Genomic DNA, 21,988 nt, shown 5'->3' on the forward strand with positions numbered 1-21,988 from the left:
ATTATAAAAAAATCCAATAAAAATCTAATTAAAAATATAGTGAAACTATAAGGTTATATGGATTAATTTCTCAATGTAAAATCTGTATCAATTTACAGTATTTATGAACTATATAAATAATATAATTTTATTTGTGGCAGTTTTTAGCCTTTTAAATTTTAATATAGACTTCTTCCCATATTCTTCTTGTAAAAAGGTCTCACATATTCCCTTAGAATTTAAATATTGGAAAACGAATATCATTTTTTTTTGGGAATAATGAATATCATTTTCGATAAATTTTGAAGTTATTATCTATCGTATGCAGTGGCCAGTGGGAGAAAAGACGATATATTGTACGTTAAAATTAAAACAAGGAAAAGAGGCTCGCATTATTTAAGTTATCATGTCTAATAATTTATATTAACAGAGAAATTTGTCTTAAGTAAAAATTATAAATGTCTTTCTGTTTATCTATTTTGTTTCTGTCACTTTAAATCACTTTTAGGCTGTGTAAAGGAATTTATCCTGAAAAATTATTTGGAATCTCTTAGAACAAAATCTAATTGAAAATCCTTAATTTGCTTAGCTGGATGGGTGCTTTCCAGATAATTCCACTCAAAACTCAAAATTCTATTGAATTAAAATTAAGACCCAATTTTATCACTAAAAATAATTCAAAAAAAGGTTTGAATCAGAATATTTCATGATAGAAATAAAAAAAAAATCAATTGCATATAGAGAGTTACAGCTTATACAAATAATGATCTATGATACAATTAATCTCCAAATAATCACACGAGTCTCATTTGGTTAATTATTACATCTAATATAACTGAAAGAGAAAAATATAAAATAGAGACATAAATAATATATATTCATTACCTTTTTCTCTCTCAAATTTTCACTTATTAATTCAGTATTTTATAAGCATCACGAAGCCCTCACAATCTCAGTCATTGTTATATGATTATTTAATATGTAATATTGTTAATTAATTAATTTAAATTTAGGTATTATTGTGCTTGCGGATCTCTGTTCAATCTTTTGCTTCTTCTTTCTCTAAATAAAACTAAAAATTAAATAATATAAATCCCGCTAGATGCAGGCTCACCTGCCACTCTTCTCACACCAAGACTGTAAGAGACAACAATTTGAATTTATAAAGTGTAATGTGTACGTAATTTAACTTTAATTTAGTCCTTTTAGGGGTGGTGTTTGGCAAAACAAGAAAAAGCATTTTTAAATATCAAACTATGGTTTGACCTGAAAATCATCCAACCACCACACATTTTGAGAAAACTAAGGTTTGGTCCAAAACCATCGTTTAGGCTGTGAAACCATAGTTTCAAAAGAAACAACAATTTTTCACTCTTGGATGGCATCAATGAATTACAGACTTTGAAAGGCATCTATATTTGCATTAACTTCTTTATTCTCTTTACAACCCCAACAAACTTACCTAGATATTTTCATATTTTCCTATTATGTTTTATAAAATATATAATAAATTTTTGACTTCATATGTAAATTTAATCAAATTAGTTATGTTTAATATTTTTATCATATGATTATTAGAAAAAATATTAGGAAAATTCATAAATATATAATAAGAGTATTATTTTAAAAAAAATATATTTAATCTTATATTTTATATACACACTAATTATTAATTAATCATATAACTAATAAATTGCTCTTACATATGTTTATTCAATTTTTAAAAAAATATCACGAAATTTCATGTTTAAAATGTTTAAGGTAAAATAATCATATTTCTAAAAACATATTTAATCTTTTTTTTTTAAAATATAGACACACATATTAATTATTAATTATTTATATTTTTATTATATTATTTATTATGTTGGCAAAAAATATATTATTAACAAATTTATTATTTTCAATAAAAATATATGAATTAGTAACTTCTAATTAATATGTGTGTAAAGAAGTTCTGACATTTAAAAGGATAACTTAATTATAAATGGAACCATTTGTGTCTATTTGCTTGGGTTCTGAAATTCTAGTGATTGGTTCTAGTTGAAATTTGTTGATTTCAAATACGTTGTTTGTAATTATATATTTTCTAGGTTCTTTATTTGCCATTCCTCACTAAACATTCATATATATATATATATATATATATATATTAGCCTATTAAAAAAGCTCATAAGGAAAATTAGAGATAAATCCCTCATCAAAAATTTAATTAGCAAATGAACCTAAGAACTTTGTGCAACTTTACTTTTATTGTGTGTAACTTAACTTCCTTTATGTGTAATTTATCTTCCCTCGTATGTAATAATTTTCTTTATGCGGTGTGCAACCTAATTGCCCTTTGTGCAACTAAAATTCTCTTGTGTGCAAGTCATCTTCTCTATATGCAAACTAATCTCTTATATTTAAATATTTTTGTGCAAACCATCTTCTTTTTGTGTAACTTACTTTCCTTTACATGTAACTAATCTTCTCTTGTGCAATCAATCATTTTAAACGCCATTTACCAATTAAATTTGTAGCAAGGGATTTATCCCCAATTTTTCCAAACGTGTATTTTCTGCGCGCACGTTCGTACAACTAAAAAGATTAAAACATATTTAAAAATATGCAGTATACACAACGACACATACATATATTTATAATTTTAAGGGCAAGCATTGGATTTGGAAACACTATATATATCTCAAGAATCCAAGTCTTGTAGACAAAATCTGAGAGTGAAGGATATATAGGTGAGGAAGCTCCAATTCGTCGACGATCAATGGGATCCACTTCGGCGACCAGGTTAACAGAGTACAGTAACTGGAGGTGCGTCAGCAATTACCACTTCCAGTGCTGCGCCAACTTGTCGCCGGAGCCACACTATCCGTCGATGACGAGATTTCCGAGAGGCTCCTCGCAGGAAGAGGCGTTGAGATCGCCGGAAGCCAAAGCAGTTTTGAAAGTCACCGGGATGACGTGCGCCGCCTGTGCTGGGTCCGTGGAGAAAGCCGTCAAACGCCTCCCTGGAATTCGCGACGCCGTCGTCGATGTCTTGAACGATAAAGCGCTGGTTCGCTACTTTCCGGCGATGGTTACTGTAAGTGCTTCTTCATCCTTCAGATCTCCTCTCTCTCTCTCTCTCTCTCTCTCTCTCTCTCTCTCTCTCTCTCTCTCTCTCTCTGTCTCTGATGCATTTGTTTATGATTGCGTGATTGTTGAAATGGTCTGAAGAAACTGATAATTAACTAATCTGATCAGAAGAAATTGATACACGATCGATTTGCTTCATCAACACTTTTATAATTACACATTTATGTGTGATGTGTGCATATATTTAATACACGGTGTTGCTTGGGTGGGCTGTGAGGTAGTTCTCCTTGGCTCTTGAAGAATCAGGAGGGATAATGATAATCTTTCGTAGGTATTACATATATATATATATATATATATATTGTGTGTATGTATGTACATGTATATATAAAAAGATTAATGTTAATTGATAACTGATAGGGGTGTGTTCGTCATGAGAGCTCAAGGAAAATGATTTTGAAGTGACCTTTATTTACAGTTGTTCGGCTTCTTTTGAATCATGCCGGTCAAAAGAAGCTTCTCTTTATGTTAGCTTACTAGAAAGCTCCGATTTAATTGCTTTTATTAATATCAAGTAATCAAAATAGTATCATCTTTTTATTACTAACGTAATTTAATTAACATTGTTGTTAGTAGATAATCTAATTTTTAAATATTAATGCTTCTTTAATTAATCTGTAAGCAATGGGATTTGTTTTGATTTTATTAATAATATACATCAACTACCCTATTCACCTAACACTCTCTCCCTATTTTGGCAAGACTTGCCCCTTGCTTGGATGAGAGAAAATTAAAAAGGAGAAAAAAAATTAGAGAGTAAAATATTAGGAGAAATTTTCTCTTGTTTAGATAGGAGAGAAAATGTGGAAGGAAGGAAGATGGGGAAAGAAAATAAGGTGAGCCATACCTATTTTCTCTCTAAATTTTTTTTCCATATATGGAGAAATTTGGAGGAAAAAAATTAGATTTCCATTACTGCCCCTCCTCTCTCTTCCTCTCTATATTTATTTTCTTTTATTATATTTAAAAAATATTCACTTTTTATTTTTTATCTTAAAAAATATTTTTATTGAATAATTTGGTTTTAAAATATAATAATATGAAAAAAATATATATATAAATCAAATAACTTGATTTTAAATTATTTGATGATGCTAATGTTAGTACAATTTTTCTATTGCAATATTTAATTTGATTTAATTTTAAATATGATATATTTTGATAAGGAGATTTTAGTAATTTAAGTATTTGCTCATTTTCTTTTTTCTCTATTTTCTCTTATCTATCCAAACAAGAGGGGTGATAATATCTTCTTTCTAGTTTTTCTTTCGCTCTATTTTCTCTCCTCCCATTTTGTTTTCTCCCAACTTGTCTTCTCATCCAAGCAGAGCATTATTTTTGAGGGGATATAATACCTATTTTTATTTTTATAAGACTTTTTTTTTCCACAATTTTAGGAATTGATTCTTAATATAAAACTTTAATTCAGATTATTTTTTATATTTATTTTTTTGGTCAAAATAAGTTATTTAACTTATAAACTGATGTATATAATCTAATGTTATATAGGGGTATTTTAAGAAGATTGTGTCATTTTTGGTAAATTAAATAATTTATTTAACTTTCTTAATTTATCTAAATTAGTTCGGTAAAAAAAAAAAGAAGAAGAAGACCAAAGTAGTAAAATCTTTCAAGCCATTCTCCTAAAAAATGAATTTTTTTTTTTTTAGAATTATGCATGTCATTAACATATTTAATTGAGAGTAAAATTGAAAAGAAGAGAAACAAATTTAAACATCAAGTCATCAACCAATTTATTGGTGTTTGTGAATTTTAAAAGTATAAAATGAATTTATCTTCAAATACAGAGAGACTGTAATAAAATTAGGATAATATTTAAGTATAGTTTCTTATATCTATTATATCAAATTCTCCAATTACACATGCCATGTATTTTATTTTATTTTATTTATGAGTTTATAATTAAAGGCTAATATTTTAAAATTAGGACACATGACTATGTGTAATTGGAAAACTTAACATAATAAATATAATAAGGAACTTGATATAAATAACTAAATATAGTCCATAAAATTATCATATAAATATATATATTTATATAAAAACCAAAAGATTGACCCTTCACGAATAAGTGATTGGAGGATGGGAATTTATCGAATTTTGTCTAAATTATGCAGAGTGGTCGTTGAAGTTAATTCCCCTGACGTGAAAATTTACTTGTTTTCATTTTTCACTAAAAAAAAAAAAGGTTTTCCCAAAGGTAGATTCTTTCTTTAATTTCTCAAAGATATCTTTATAATCCTGTTGTTGTTATTATTATTATTATTATTATTATTATTATTAAACAATAGTACAATACTTATTTCTTCTTATTATTTTTATTTATGGGCATAAAATATACTTTACATTCATAAAATCATTTTTTTCAATTTTTCTTTTTATTTCGCCATTCTCTTTATGTTGAATAAAGCTGACACCTAAGGAGAGATAAATTGGGTGTTCTTAGAAATTTTTATAAACTTTTTCCCGATTCAAAAACAATAAAATAGTAAAACAGTGAGAAAATAAAGCAAAAAAAATAAACGAGCTTTGAAAGGAGATTTGAAGAAAATAAATTAGATAAATACATAAATTTTTGTATCAGTACAAACCAAATCACGTGATTTAGTTAAATCTAGCCCTCATAAATCTTATTGGTTTTATTTATAATACAGTATTTACAAAATCACAGCACACTATCATAAGAAATTTTTTTCACTAGAAGTTAGGACAAACCTACTTTTATTTCTGTATTCATTTTGTTTGCCTCTCATCCCTTATTATTATTATTATTTTGGAGTGAAGGGTCCCTTATTCTTTTTTAAATAATTATCTGTCTCCCATCATCATCGATCTTAAAAGATGTAAATAAAACTGGTCATAAAGCAAATATAAAAGCGATTCTCATTCTCTACCACATATAACTGCAGGAATATGATTTTCCTTTTCCTGTGTTTCTTTTTTATGAGTCGATGGATGTCAGGACTAGGACACATTTCTTCTCTTTATTGGTTGGATAGATTTATTTGAAAAAAAGAAAAAGAAAAAGGGGAAGGATAGAGGAGCACCACATTTTAGGCATCTTGATTTTTTATGATACATCCAATATCATTATTTTATTTTCTTGATGCATCTAATACCATAATCTTATTTAAAATATTAGATGTAACTAAAAAAATAATATTGAGGGTGTTAAATATATAAAAAGAGATAAGATCAGAATATTAAATATATCATTAAAAATTTTGGTGTTGGATCCACCTTTGTCCTGAAAAAGCATTATTAGTTTTCTTCACCCATTAAATGAAATATAAGATACTACTTCCGCTCCTCAATATAAAATTTCATTTGAATTTTATATTGATCTTAAATATAAGACTTCAATCCATTTTATTTCTCATATTTAGTCATTTTTTTCCAAGATAGTCTTTCTAGTAATGATAATTTTAACCAACAAACTTGATTAGCAAGGATATTTTAGGAAAAACAACACCTATTTATTACAAATAACTAACTAAACTTGTTTCTTTAATCTATTCAAATAGGGTGGAGCAACAGGCGGGTTGGGCAGCCCGGCCCCTAACTTGTGGCCCGCCCGTTTATGGTTACACGGGTACAGGCTAGCTTGTACCAGTATATAGCTTGTTTAAACTCGTTGTTAAGCAAGCCAGGTTAAATGGGCGGGTTTGTGCAGGTTATGGGTAACCCGTTTAACGAAAAATGCACTCTGGACTGTTTAAATTTAAAGACATTAAAATCATAATACAGGATAACCTAACTATAATTAATCAAAATTCATATTTCATAGTCCGTAATTAATCAATGTGCATACTTCATAGTCCATACAATCACAATCCATCATGCTAAATTTTGAGTGTTCAAGCTTTAAGCAAAACAACCGCAAGTTAATTCACAACAGAAGCAATGAAGCAATGAAGTTACGTTACATTATTCACAACAGAAGCAATGGGTTTTCAATTGCATTATTGATTGGGTCATGCTTGGGGCTCCAACTTTGGCTACAACCTAATTACCTAACTGATAAAATCTAGCTGACAAGAGTAAAATGAAATATTAAAGTGGGAGATTCGAAAGTTGAAAAACTTACAGCGTGAGAGAGAGATTGAATTGGGAGGCTGGGAGCGATGACCCTGCGTGAGAGACTGAGAGATCGAGATGCCAGAGGGAGAGGGACTTCACGATGGTGATTGGCGAGGGGAGAGGGGCTATGGCCCTTTGCATCTGCACGACCGGTGAACTGGCGAAGATGAAAGACACAGGGTGCGACAGAGGGGTGATCGTGACTATGGATGGGGTGAGCCTGGGAGCACTGAGCGAGTGGGTGACTATGACTATGAGTGCCTGTCTGGTCTACGGTCTGCCTAAGACACTAGATAGGAGAGGCATGACTGTGACTCTGTGAGGTCAACTGGCAAGGCGAGACGAAAGAGTAGAGACGGTGTAGTGAAATAGGCCATGAATTGTTGGACTGGACTTGTAAGTGGCCCTAAGTCCCTAACCAGTAACCAGTAACTAAGGTAGATTTTTGATCTATCTTATTTGTATTTTTTTCAAAAAAAAAAAGAGTAAATGGGCGGGTACAGGAAGCTCATGCCTATGCCCGTAGGCCGCCCATTTAATTTGTGAACCCGCCCGTTTATTTTCTCTTTTGGGCGGGCTTTTTATGGTTGTGGGCGGGTAGCCGAGTTCCGGGTTGCTTGCTCAGTTTTATATTCAAATTAGTCAACTAGCTTTTATATTTATGACCGAAAGTAGTAATATATATAACGACTGTCCTTGGAGCACTCTTTTTTTTTTTTTGACTCTACTGTGTTTTGTTCATTCCTTTCTCATAATTTGTATCATCATTTCATCCCCCCCCCCTTTTTTTCCTTCTATCTCATCATCTCTCGCTATTATTGGATTTAAACTCGATTGATTCCATTTGAAATATTTATAACTTGGGTTGATTTGAATAATCAATACATCATATATCATCTATGACAAATTGTATTATTACTTAATTATGAATGGAGTATTTCATTTCTGAAATCATATAAAATGCACACAAAAAAACTCTTGATTAAAAAACATATCAAATTGGGTTGTTTCTTGGTCTCAATTTTGCAAAAATATGTCTAATTTTTATAATGAATTAATATACTTATAGAATATAACAACATAAAAAGTTACCATACATAGAGATGAAAATGTGGTTTATCTTAGTAAATCCTAGTTGCCCCACCAGGAGCCAAGGGAAAAACGTGACCCAAGCTAGTTTAGCCCATCTTTTAAGCTCAACCGTTAAAAAACTGAAAGAAAAACGTGTCGGTTGTCTCAACAATGCGTGCCAATTCTGGCACTTAACCTATAGATTATGCAGCTCTAACCGAAGCTGACCTGCTAACAAATGCAACACAAGTTTTGCTGGTGGATTTAGGGGGCCAAGGCATTTTGAGCCGAATGCTATATACGGTAAAAAAAAAAAATTAAGATACTACACCCAACGGACTATTTACCAAAATGCTGCAAATGATGTGTCAGCATCACCTTTCTAACATTTTGAAATTTTATTTTTCGGTCATTTTTCCTTTTTTAATAAATTTTTTCTATGAAAAAGGTGGCAGCTACCCACCCATAGGCTCCCCTTCTCACATGATCAGCCTTCCCTCACCTAACCACAGTCCTGCCAGTCTGCCATCTACCACTCTCTCTTTGAGAATAATTCCCAAAATTTAGTAGTAATTTTTTTACTATATATAATATTCTGCTAAGAAAGCCGTGGACCCATCCATAAAGCATAATTCATATTCTTTGGTAACTTTCGCCCTAAAAAACATGAATCATTATGACTTTGTGCAAATACTTCTCTGATTTTTAATATAAGACCTATTTAATTAATTTGATTAAATTAAAAAAATTAAGTAAGTTAGTTAATTATAAAAAAATATGACATGTTTTTTCTAAAACATCTTTCTTAATACCCTTCTTCTCTCATTTACTTGATTATGATTGAGGGAGTATTCATAGTGGTAATTTAAAAAAATTGATAAATATGATAAATAGATCTTATATTTAGGACCAAAATTAATTTAACAATTAGGTCTTATATTAAGGAGTGGAGAAGTATATGAAATTCATTTTAATTTTAATAATAAATAATATTTTTTGCCATTTCTTTCTTTTTTATGTTTTTTCCCCCGCAAGTTGTTACTTTCATACTATTTCTTGCACATGCCTGAGGCATCATTTATGTTGTTGATTTGGTGATTTATATATAAATTTAAAAACGAGGTCCATGAATAAAAATCTTTTAAAAGTATGAAAATTTTCCTTTCTTTTCTATTCTTTGCCTTTACATGTGTGTACGTTCCATAGGGAGTTATGTATAGGACAAATACGCAAATAGATATATAACTTTCTAACTGACTTTTTATCCAAGATTGTCTCCGAATAAAAAAGAAAAGCATTTATGTGACCTAATAATCACAATCGACACTATTAAGAAAAATTATTAACCTGAAAAAAGCAGCAATCAACACAAAAGAAGAGAAAAGGAAGAGTTGTGGACCTACGTATGCTTCACGGTTGTAATAGCATCCCCCTACTCCGCCAAACACACCGCCTCTCTGTGCGTGCGTGTGAAAGAGAGGGAGTGTGTGTTCTGTTTTTAGTTGTCGTTTGGCTTTTTCATCAAGACGCTGCAAAAGAAAATACTAAAATCCTGCATGACAACAAATATTTACTCAAACACTGCATCTAAAATTGTTTAGACTAAAAACGAGTTTAAAAATATAAACAACTCATTCAAACAAAGGATGAGTTTGCATTCGCCCCATTACATCACCTCCAACCCATCTGACATCTTTTTCTTTTTATTGGGAGAAAAGTGAAATCGTTCCTGTCTTGAATGATTTCATCTTTTCGTCTTTCTCCCATAATACTTCCTTCACCCATTTGAAAATGTCTCTCTCCATTTTACCTTGATATGCAGAAATTATATTTATGCCTTGTGCATAATACTTTAAACTATTTTCTCAGTTCTATTTATAAGATTAGATTGAGCGATGATTTTTTAATCTTATATTGAATTTTTAGCATAAATATATTACCTTATGTTCTTAATATAAGGACTAGTTAGGAGTTTGAAACATCCTTCTTTTAATTCCTCAAAGTACGCATTTAGAAGTGTTACGGTTCAAGCAATTCATGAAATAAGTCTATGGATTGAAAATTTGCAATAGTTCTCAGATTATTATTCACTGGTTAAATTTCAAATTTTTCATTCAACTTTAAAAAATCATAACTGATTATAGAAAACTCGTATTGAGGTGGTTTAAAATTCTACTTGAATCTTTTTCAATTCTCTACAGGAGAAAAATATCAAACTGGACTTGTCTTTGGCCAATTCGTACAGTTTATTCATTAAACTTTACTATTCATTTAGTCAAAATTGTACGTCCTAGTTTCTCTGCCCTAACTTTGACCAAATATAGCTCTTAGCACACACATCCATTTTAGGTAATCTACCACTTGTTTTAAAGTTCAGAATGTATACTTTAACCATACCAAATTTCATAGCTTAACTCATACATGTGATAGGTCAAACTGGAGCTAGAAGCTAACTGCTCTAGGACTTACGTTTTATCTATTGGACAATTCTTGCTTTAATTCTTTTTATTACCTTAGCATATATAACTTGGGTTTTCTCTTTCCCATTTATTCTTATACATTTCCAGTCATGCCATAAATGTTCTAAACTAATACATTGCATCATTGGTATTCATATACATAATTTACACAATAGGAAAATTATACATTAACCAATAGCTTTATTCATTAACATAAATAATTCTCCACTTTCTTCTCCTTTCTTCTCATGCTCTCCTTCATGCAATCATTGTCCATCATACTTGACCTAAATGGTTGGTTAGGGAGGGGTGAGATTTGGGAGAATCTCAGTAGCAAACAATAACAACCCAAACATACATGGCAAGTTGTTAGAAACAATCTCACCCAAGAGGGGGGTGAATTGGGTGAGTTACAAAAATTTTAAATTAAATGCGTGACAGTATTGAATAAAAACAGAGAGTTAGAGTCAGGAGAAATTTCACCGCAGAGGGAAGACACAAGATTTATACTGGTTCGGTCTTAACCACTTGACCTACTTCTAGTCCCCAGAACACCTCTGAGTATTTCACTATCTTCCAAGATCGACAGGGCTCTTGGTGCCTCGGTACAGTAATTGAATCGCTCAATCACTCCCCCTTACTCCCGTAAGGATACAAGCCCTCTCAAGAGTCCACACTCTTGAGTATCACTCAAGTATTTAATAAGAGTAGTAATTAGCTCTTTTACAGAGTGAATTTAATGATGAACACTGATGCTCGGTAGTAACGCGGAAAACAGAGTATTGAATGCTAGACTTAATAATCACAGATGGTAGTTCCGGTATTCAATCTCTTCATTAATGCTTCTTTGCGCCTTTTATAGTTGATATCGTTAAGTAGCCGTTAGACGGAAGAGCTTCTAGCTGTTGTGACTCCGTTTGCGTGTTTCGCTGGTTTCAACGGTTCCGCCATTAATGCGTCTGAGCTTCTGACACTGTAGGTTGCAGTCTACGTAATCCCGTTGAAGAGCCGTTGTATTCTTTTTCATTAATCTGCATATTTTAAGCTTTAAACAAATAAGAGTCTTGCGGTAAATACTTTAGTCATGAACTAAGAAGAGAAAACAAATTTATCATTCAAAGATTTGGGACGAAATGATTTATCTGTAAGAAGAGCAGAAAGACATTCTGGATATGTTTGATCGAAGAGATGATCGATTACTTGTTGATAGATCATGTTATCGATAAATAGAATGAAGACTTTTCGAATTAGTTCTACAATATTATCGATCAAGTGTTGGATCATTGACTTTAAGAATTATCATAGTAAACGGAAATCGTTCCATGATCGAACAAGTGATCGAACACTTGTTTGATCGAACAGATTATCGATAATTCAAATGTTATTGAAATGAAACTTCAGTCATTGATGATCGAACAACTTATCGATAAATGTATGATGGATAATGTTATCGATAAACCATGAGTATGAATATATTCAGTGAAAGACACAGACTATCTGAAGTGATCGAACAGGTGATCGATCAATGAATATTCGAACAAGTGATCGAATAAAGTGAGAAAAGAAATTTAATTCTGTAAGGTAAAGAAACTGATTATCGATCACGTTTTGTGAAAACATGAGTTTCAGAGAATTGAATGATCGATCATATTATCGAAAAGCCAATGATCGATTAGGTGATCGAAAATAGTTCAACATAAGTTAATGCGAATATAGCAATCCTTAGACTCTTTATCGATCACGTTATGTGAAAAGATATTTATGCAAACAAGTTAAATTATCGATAATGTTATCGATAATTTGGTTTAGGAAAACTAAATAAGAGTAGATAAGGACATTGATTATCGATCATGTGATCGATAATTTTATGATCAATAAGGTTATCGATCCATCAGTAAAGATGATTACCTGCATCCAGAGAGTTAGAGCATAATGTTTGAACATGTGATCGATAAACAAATGATCGAGAATATGATCGATAAATTGGTAACAGAATTTATGTGCAGAACAAGTAGATTGTGTTACCTTTTATCGAAGTCGTTATTGATAACTGATTTATCGATCATGTGATCGATAAATACACTTCAGATTTGGTTCTCTTTATCAGTAGCTTGATTGTTTATCTGATATTATCGATCAGTTGATCGATAATTAACCATAGTCTTGTGTGATTTCCACGTTAGCGATAATCGATCATTTTATCGATTAACTACTTATCGAATAGTTCTTCGATCAAAATACCTACTATAAACCAGATTTACACTTGAACAATTATCTGTAACCTTAGCAATAAACGATTGATCGATCAGTTGATCGATCAAAATACTTAACCCAAATTATCTGACTTTGTTATCATCAAAACTATAATCCTAACACAAGTTTGGCATTTATAACATGCTTGCAACTTAACACCTTTATAGCATAATGATATGTTTGGAAATCATCATGCATTTATCATAAAACACATAGGCTTATGGCACATTTCAAACACATTCACAATCACCACACATGAGTTCATAAAATCATATAAACATAGAAACATGTTATACATGCAAGCAAATACTAAGCACATAAGAGTAAGGTAAAGTTTGCTACCTTATGTCTTTAAACTTTCTCTTTACTTTCCCTTACTCCTTTTGCTACCAACCATTAAGGTTGCTTGCTCAGCCTTTGCCATTCATCTTCCTCAATGTCTCATGATTCTAAATACATCAACACATCATTTTTATTCATTCATTAGAGCCATGGTAATCAATAATATCAACACTTTGTTTTCTCTGAACTATATTAATTTCTAACGTTTGAGCTTGATTTACAATCTTTCTAAAATTAATTCCACATGCTATTCCTACACAAGTTTACATGTAGAATCCATTTTCAAGCTCAAGATAATCAAAATCAAACTCCTTCCCCATGAACCAGCCTTGACCAAATAGTATACCTTTAGGGTCCAAAATTTTTATTTTCAATTCTAATACTTCCAAACTTATTGTCTCACCTTTATCCCTCACAATTTTTTTTATTTTAAACACATTGAAAGCATTAAAATTATCAAAATCACATCTTAGGCACAAGAGCCAGGTCTAGCTGAATTACTACTCAATTTGCACAATCATGAAATTCAACCAATTCCAACATAAAACCACTTGATTCTTGTTCTTCTTAAACCTTTAAACATTATTCTAACATCAATTTCATCTTCCTCTTAATTTAGAGATTTCGTGTAGCATACCTCTCTAGGGTTTTAAGCTCCCAAAAATCATTAAAATCCATAACCAAGCTCCTCAACAACAAGGGTAGTGAAAATTACATCAAAAACCATGAACATACCTTGTTTTAGAGCTTGATCTTACATGGGGTCACTTGACCTTTCTCTCTCCTTCTTCTTTCTCTCTCTAGAATTCATTTTGCAAGAGCTTTCCCATGGTTTCTATGAGCTTGGATGAAATGAGGGGTTGGGATGGGGTATTTATAGAAAACAAGATTGAATTTTGGCTGTTGATCTTAAAAATATGTGGCTTAATCTTGACCGTTCATTTTTTCTTTTCATCTTGTGATGACAAGTGTCCTATGACATTATACTTACATCATCTTGATAACATCATGCTTACATCATTAAGCCACATGTCTTCAATCTAACTGTACACGTGTTATTTTACTTGAAATTTTCAATATTATCCATGAATTTTGAATTTTATTTAATTAATTTCTTTGAGTTGGTAGCAAGTCACGAAATTGGGCTCTCTTCCAGGCCCAATGTGGGCCCCACACATGGTCTAAGATGGCTCAAAAAGTTGGCCCACAAACCATTCTGACTCCTTTTCCGTTACTATTCACTTGTAACATTCCGTAATTTTTCTAGACCTCCAAAAATTTATTTCTCTCATGATAAATTCCATTTTCATATAAGAATATGATCTGAAAATTTTCAGAATTTTTCTCCACCTCTAGATATTGATTTTGAATTTTCCCCCGATTAGACTTTTATCAGTAAAACTGTGGGAAATAATTTTTTTAAAATTAATTCTTATACTTTCAAAGCTTGAAACTAATTTTATAAATTCAATCCCATATTTAGATAATTTATCCATATTTTTTCCAAATTTATTGAGGCTTCTAACTATTTTAAATAGTTATTTTCCTCCAATTTTTTCACTGAGATTTTCAGAAAATTATGTGATAAGCTATTTTATACTATTTTTACCTTTTGGGCCTCAATTGAGGTTTTAAAACCTCTAATTTACACCTTAACATTTTTTTTTGGAATTTTTCAGAATTTTTATTTTTACCCTTACTAACCCGAAACTTTACAAAATTATAATTTTACCCCTGGTTTGGTTTAACATGAAATTCAGCTCATTGGGGCCTTCAACATGACTTTTGGCTTATATTTATTTCTATTTCTCATTCCTGAGTCCCAAGACTTCATGCAAGTCTCTAACTTCCTCTTTTTTCAATCCTAGAAAATTTTCCCTTATCGATTTAGTCCCTGAGAATCTTTCTGTCCTTCAAGGAAATCTCTGGGACCTCTGTCAAAAAAGGTCTGGTAGCCTGCCCATTTTAGACTAATTTTAATACTTCTAGATCTAAAATTTAGGATCTGACAGAGTTGAATTTGACCCTAAATACAAGACTTTAATCCATCTTGCCTTCCATCTTCAGTCAAAATATCCATCTTTCCTACCGATGGACATTTCTGCATCTAATACATATGATTAAAGATGATAGTTTAAGGAGATGAGCACATATTTATGATAATTAACTAATTTAACTAATTTCTTTAAAATTTACAATTTTTCAACTTTATTTAACTCTAAACTAATTCTTATATTAAGGACAGAAGGTAATACATTTATGTTAAAAATTTAATATAGGATAAAAATCATCTCTCAACTTTATAAATAGAACTAGAAAAATAGTTTAAAGTACCTGAGTACTAGGCATGGATATAATTTTCACATGTGAAGGTAAAATGGGGAGAGAGGGACATTTTCAAACGGGTGGAGGAAGGAGAGACATCAAATGTTGAAATCGTTCAAAATAGGAACGATTTCACTTTTCTCCCAATATAAAAAATAAAGAGTCAGGTGTGTTAGAGGTGATGTGATGGTGCTTATGCAAGCTCGTTCTTGACTTGAACGAATTCTTCATACTTTTAAAAAATTTTTTAGTCTGAATGATTTTAGGTGTAGTATTTAGGTAAATATTTTTGATCATATGGGATTTTAGTATTTTTCTTTTACTGTTTGTAGCCTCTTGGTAAAAGGGCTAGAGGAGAGAGATGAAATGTTGAAATCGTTCAATATAGGAACAATTTCACTTTTCTCCCTATAAAAAAAAAAAACATAAAGATGTCAGGTGCGCTCGAGGTAATGTGATGGGGTTGATCCAAACTCCCTGTTTCTTTTTGTTTATCGGAGAATTATAATTAATAAAGCTAGCACCTCCATGTTTACAAAGTATTAATGATTGTGGGTAATTTATATTTGGTTTAAGAGTAAAATATACAAAACTTCTATGAACATTTTTTTTGTCATTTTTCACTTGGCAAAAAGAACTTATCATACCCATCACACTTAAGAGGGTCAAACACGTAACCTCATGTTTAATTAAGATTTAATGAGATGCTAAATATCGGTTGTGACAAATGACCGTGATAAATTTCTTTAAAATTAGAATCATGAACAAAAAACTTGCTTAATGCTTAAAACTTAAAAGTTGCGTGGTGGTGAGTCTGCTCTCATGATAGCAGATGATTTGTTAAAAGGGATGGGACCGTTAGGATGGTTCTTTGAACTCCCATCCCTTGTTCAGGACATGATTTCCGGTGGCTCTTTTTTCCAGTAGTGGCAGTGGCGGTGCATGGGTCCTTCTCACTTTGATTTAGGGTGTGTTTGGTATGAGGGATTTGGAAGGGAGGAGAGGGAAGGGAAGGGATTTTAATCATTTTTTCTTATTTGGCAACACACAAATTTTAGGAGGGGAGGGAAAATTTTTTAAAATTTCCCCTCCCCTCCCCTCCTCAACCTTCCCTCCAAAATTGGGAGGATTTGGAGGGAAAGGGCAATATTTTGTCATATTATGACCATTATGCCCATATTTTGTCATGTTGTGACCATTATGTCTATATTTTGTCATATTGTGACCATTATGCCCACACCTTAAATAAAATAAGAGCAAAATTATCCATATTAAAATATTTTTCCCTCCCCTGCCCTCTTTTTTTATAAATCCAAACAAGATAATATTAAAATCCTTCCACTCCTCTCCCCTCCCCTTCCTTCCATTAAAATCCCTCCCCTCCCTTTCCTCTCATTGAGCCAAACATACCCTTAAGGTTAGGGTTTAGGTTTGGTAGTGTTGTTTGGGTTCTGGGTTTTGTTGTGTGGACTTTAGCCTTTTCGATATTTTTGTTTTTGTTTCACACTTTATGTTGATGATCTTTGATTTTATTCAATAAAACAAAAAATCTCTGTCCAAAAAACAAATGCTAGACCAAACTTTTAAGTCTATGCCTATTATCCCAAATTATCAATTTTATTTTCCCTTAAACTTCATTTTTTTTGCCAGTTTGCATGCATATAACTCCTTCAAATTTTGAGTTACGTGATGATAAATAATGAATAAAACTAATAGTATGGAAATTATTTGCATAAATATAAAATTTCATGGCGATTTATTATAAAGTTTTAAAAGTTAGAAACGTTACTTTTTTGGATAAAAAAGTTAGAAAGATTATTTAGATATGGCATAAGGTTCAGTGAATTTTGTATAATATAGCGTATACTTTTTTATTACAATTTTAATATTTGTATTGTGATATATGTAATGATAAAAAAAATTTATTTCTAAACTTTTAAAAACTGATAAATAGATATTTAAAAAAAATTAAGGAAATATAAATTTTCAGATGATGTGTGCGAGTAATTGGTTCAGGTTATACAGAAAAAAAAAAAATGCTGATGTAAAGGAATTGATTTCTGTTGAAGACTTTAAGTTGCCGTTTTTATTTTTTCCCCCTTTAAAAAAAGGCAAAGCAAATATTGCACACGATCTTGGTTTTAAAGAACACTTAAATTTAATTTACGTTCTTTGGAATTAAAATATTAAAGAAATTAACAAAAGGCAAAAAGAAAAATGCAGACAGATTTAATTTTTCTACTTCTAATTGTTTATCTATTTTGTATTCTATAGTTACTTTCCAAACTTCTAAATTTGAAATATTTTAAAATTAATTACTTAAATATTAATTTACTTAATGCCGCTCCTATTCTTAGGACTATATTTACATAAATATCAACTCTTATAATATCGGTTTAGAAGAACCTTTGGTGTTTGTTTCTAAACAGTTCACTAACAAATGAAACATGCAGGAGGAGAGAATAAAAGAGGCCATTGAGGACGCTGGATTTGAAGCCAAGTCCATCGAAGAAGAATCAAAAGAGAAGCCTTCTCAAATTTGCCGAATACACATAAACGGTATGACTTGTACTTCTTGCTCCTCTACTGTTGAGTCCGTTCTTCAAGCCATTCTTGGAGTGCAGAAAGCACAAGTGGCCTTGGCAACTGAAGAAGCTCAAGTCCGTTATGACCCAAAGATTGTCACCTACAATCACCTAAAGGAAGCCATTGAAGATGCAGGATTTGAAGCCATATTAATAAGCACAGGTGAACACATAAGCAAGATAGCATTGAAAATTGAAGGCCTTAAAACTGATCAACCTTTGAGGGCGATTGAAAAGTCTATCCAATCACTTCTAGGAGTTGAAAACATAGACATTAATGAAGAAATGAAGAAGGTTTCCATTTCATATAAACCCTATATGACAGGACCTAGAACTTTCATTGAAGTCATAGAATCTTTAGGGTCTGGGGGTTTCAAGGCTATGATATATCCTGATGGAGAAGGAAGGGAGACTAACAAAGAAGAGGAAATCAAGAGATACTTCAAGTTATTCATATGGAGTTTGGCTTTCTCCATTCCAATATTTCTAACATCTATGATCCTTATGCATGTTCCTGGAATTCAGCGTGTTTTATATATGAAAGTGGTGAACAATCTGACTATTGGACTCCTCATTAGGTGGGAATTTTCGACCCCAGTGCAGTTCTTCATAGGCAGGAGATTCTACATTGGGGCATACAAATCTGTACTCAATGGTTCCGTTAACATGGATGTATTGATTGCCTTGGGAACAAATGCAGCTTACTTCTATTCTGTATATGTTACAGTTAGAGCAGCTTTATCCAGAGACTTCATGGGCAGCGACTTTTTTGAGACCAGCTCTATGCTTATCTCATTTATTCTTTTAGGCAAGTATTTGGAAGTGTTAGCAAAGGGAAAGACTTCACAAGCCATTGCCAAACTTATGGAATTGACTCCTGACACAGCAATCTTGTTAACTTTAAATGATGAAGGCAATGTAACAAGTGAACAACAAATAGATAGCCGATTGATACAAAAAGATGATGTGATAAAAATTGTACCCGGTGCCAAAGTAGCATCAGATGGTTTTGTGATTTGGGGACAAAGCCACATAAATGAGAGTATGATAACAGGAGAAGCCAAGCCTGTGGCAAAGAGGAAGGGCGACATGGTGATTGGAGGCACTGTGAATGACAATGGGGTTTTGCATGTGAAGGTAACAAGAGTTGGATCAGAGTGCGCCCTCCGACAGATTGTTCAACTTGTTGAGTCAGCCCAGATGGCTAAAGCTCCTGTTCAGAAGCTTGCAGACCGTATTTCCAAATACTTTGTGCCATTGGTGAGCTATTTTTTTTCTTATTTTGTTTTTTAGGTGTTGTCTAGTTAACTCCCCAAGGTCTTCATTTTCTTATGCAGGTTATAATGCTTTCTCTTGCAACTTGGGTTTCCTGGCTTGTAGCTGGACAATTACATGCATACCCGAAATCTTGGATTCCATCCTCCATGAACAACTTTGAGCTTGCACTTCAGTTTGGGATCTCTGTGATGGTCATAGCTTGTCCTTGTGCTTTAGGCCTAGCCACTCCTACAGCTGTCATGGTTGGTACTGGAGTTGGTGCGACTCAAGGCGTGTTGATCAAAGGTGGCCAAGCATTAGAAAAGGCACATAAGGTCAGTTTCCGGCATTATGTTGTTATCAGTTTTATCATCAATAATATCAACTTTACTCATTGTGGCAACTACAATTTTGTAGGTGAGTTGCATTGTCTTTGATAAGACGGGAACTCTAACAATTGGAAAGCCAGTCGTTAGTACCACAGAACTCTTCAAGAAGATAACACTACAAGATTTCTACAAATTTGTTGTTGCAATTGAGGTAGACCTTACTCTTCCTATGGAGCACCTAGATGATCTGACTATAATATTAGCTAATATAAAATTAGTTAATGTTTAGTGGTGTATCTATAACAGGTGAACAGTGAACACCCAATAGCCAAGGCCATAGTTAAGCATGCTGAGAAGGCCATAAAAGATTATGAGAACCTTGATTGGCCAGAAGTGCGAGATTTTCTTTCCATTTCAGGCCATGGAGTAAAAGCCATTGTTCGAGACAAGGAAATAATAGTTGGGAATAAGAAGTTGATGCAGGATCATAACATAGTCATTCCCGTAAAAGCTGAAGAAACACTAGCAAAGGCTGAAATGTTGGCACAAACAGGAATTCTAGTGTCCATAGGTAGAGAAATTGCAGGAGTCCTAGCAATTTCCGATGCGTTGAAACCAAGTGCCAAAGAAGTCATTTCCATTCTTAACTCCATGAAAATCAAGAGCGTCTTGGCGACAGGAGATAACTGGGGAACTGCAAATTCCATTGCCAGACAAGTTGGGATTGAAACTGTCATAGCTGAAGCTCAACCTGAGGTTAAAGCAAACAGAGTAAAAGATTTGCAGGTAGGCACATACAAAAACGAGGTCTCAAATAATCACTTATAAACTCTAAGAAAACATGCAAAAAAGTCTCATATTGTGAATTACTCCTAGATTGGAACCATAAAGGCATACCTTAAACCAGGCTTAGTTTATACTGTCTTCATTTTCTCACAGACTTCTGGCTACACCGTGACAATGGTAGGAGATGGCATCAATGATTCACCAGCACTTGTGGCGGCTGATGTAGGAATGGCGATTGGTGCTGGCACAGATATTGCTATTGAGGCAGCTGACATAGTGCTCATGAAGAGCAACTTAGAAGACATAATAATTGCTATTGACCTTGCAAAGAAAACTTTCTCTAGGATTCGTCTAAACTACATTTGGGCTTTAGGATATAATCTACTAGCAATTCCAATAGCTGCTGGAATCCTTTACCCATCTACTAAATTCCGCTTACCGCCATGGATTGCTGGAGCTGCAATGGCAGCATCTTCCGTCAGTGTTGTTTGCTCCTCCCTCTTGTTAAAGAACTATAAGAGACCCCCGAAGCTAAATAACTTGGAGATAAATGGTATTAAGATTGAATAATCAGCAATCAATTGCTTTACATCTTGTTATGTGAATATAAATGGTATTAAGTAGAGAACACTTCCTAGCCGAAACTTTGATTAGCACACAGGGCGTAAGCGCCTAAAAATTCTCATAGGATTAGGTGTAGGATGTCCATCTACATATACGGGGTGCCATGTATCTGTAGGTTTGTACTTGTAGCATTCTTTTTCTGCTAGTTCACTTTGTTCGGTATCCATTTAGTAGTTTTTACATGTACAATATGTTGCTTTTGAATGTAAAATATGGAAGTGGTTGCTTACCCCATTCTATTCAATCCATATCTGCAATATTTCGATTACCTTTCATGAATTTTTTGTTTTTTGTTTCTTTTAACAAAGTTAGCCGGCATCAATATTATTGGGTCACATTTGAATATTATCAAGCCAAACTAGGAATAATTCTTCCGTGGAAAAAAATTTTCCATAGATCATAATTTGGAAACAATGTCAACAAGTCAATTGCTGCCAGTTTCTAATAGTTTGTCCATCTTGCTAGGAAGAAGTTTAGTCTTAATGCTATCAATCCTAAATAAACAAGCTTAACTTAGTCCAAATATTTGCAACCATGGAAATGGAGTTTACCAACAATCTGCTTCTACAGCTTTTATCCTTACCACGGAATGCTATCTGTTTGAATTTGGCCCCATCATATAACAATTCATATTAGGGTTTATCATCCTTAAAGTCTCAATCTCAATTGTCAAATTCAAACACAACGCATTTTGAAGACTACTGAATAACTAACACCATATAATCCAGTATGTTAATATTTG

General features: G+C 32.4%; 1 protein-coding gene across 1 annotated transcript; it reads left to right on the forward strand.

Annotated features, from left to right (window-relative positions):
- Positions 1 to 2,572: 2,572 nt before the first annotated feature.
- Positions 2,573 to 21,541, forward strand: LOC114761890 (probable copper-transporting ATPase HMA5). The gene is made up of 6 exons (XM_028951340.1): positions 2,573 to 3,061; positions 18,119 to 19,510; positions 19,588 to 19,842; positions 19,925 to 20,047; positions 20,143 to 20,622; positions 20,776 to 21,541. Exons 1-6 carry the CDS (start codon positions 2,744 to 2,746, stop codon positions 21,190 to 21,192), a joined length of 2,985 nt encoding a protein of 994 aa, XP_028807173.1. The 5' UTR covers positions 2,573 to 2,743; the 3' UTR covers positions 21,193 to 21,541.
- Positions 21,542 to 21,988: the final 447 nt, after the last annotated feature.

This window comes from Neltuma alba, unplaced genomic scaffold (assembly GCF_004799145.2).
Source record: "Neltuma alba isolate B1F8T4 unplaced genomic scaffold, ASM479914v2 tig00011146_pilon, whole genome shotgun sequence".
NCBI classification, from domain to species: domain Eukaryota; kingdom Viridiplantae; phylum Streptophyta; class Magnoliopsida; order Fabales; family Fabaceae; genus Neltuma; species Neltuma alba.

Bases quoted from the DNA above. Each gene is read 5' to 3' on its own strand.
- LOC114761890 (XM_028951340.1), top strand. From the start codon at position 2,744: ATGGGATCCACTTCGGCGACCAGGTTAACAGAGTACAGTAACTGGAGG. The intron at 19,511-19,587 runs GTGAGCTATTTT...TTTCTTATGCAG, and splicing joins CCAAATACTTTGTGCCATTG to GTTATAATGCTTTCTCTTGC. The intron at 20,623-20,775 runs GTAGGCACATAC...ATTTTCTCACAG, and splicing joins ACAGAGTAAAAGATTTGCAG to ACTTCTGGCTACACCGTGAC.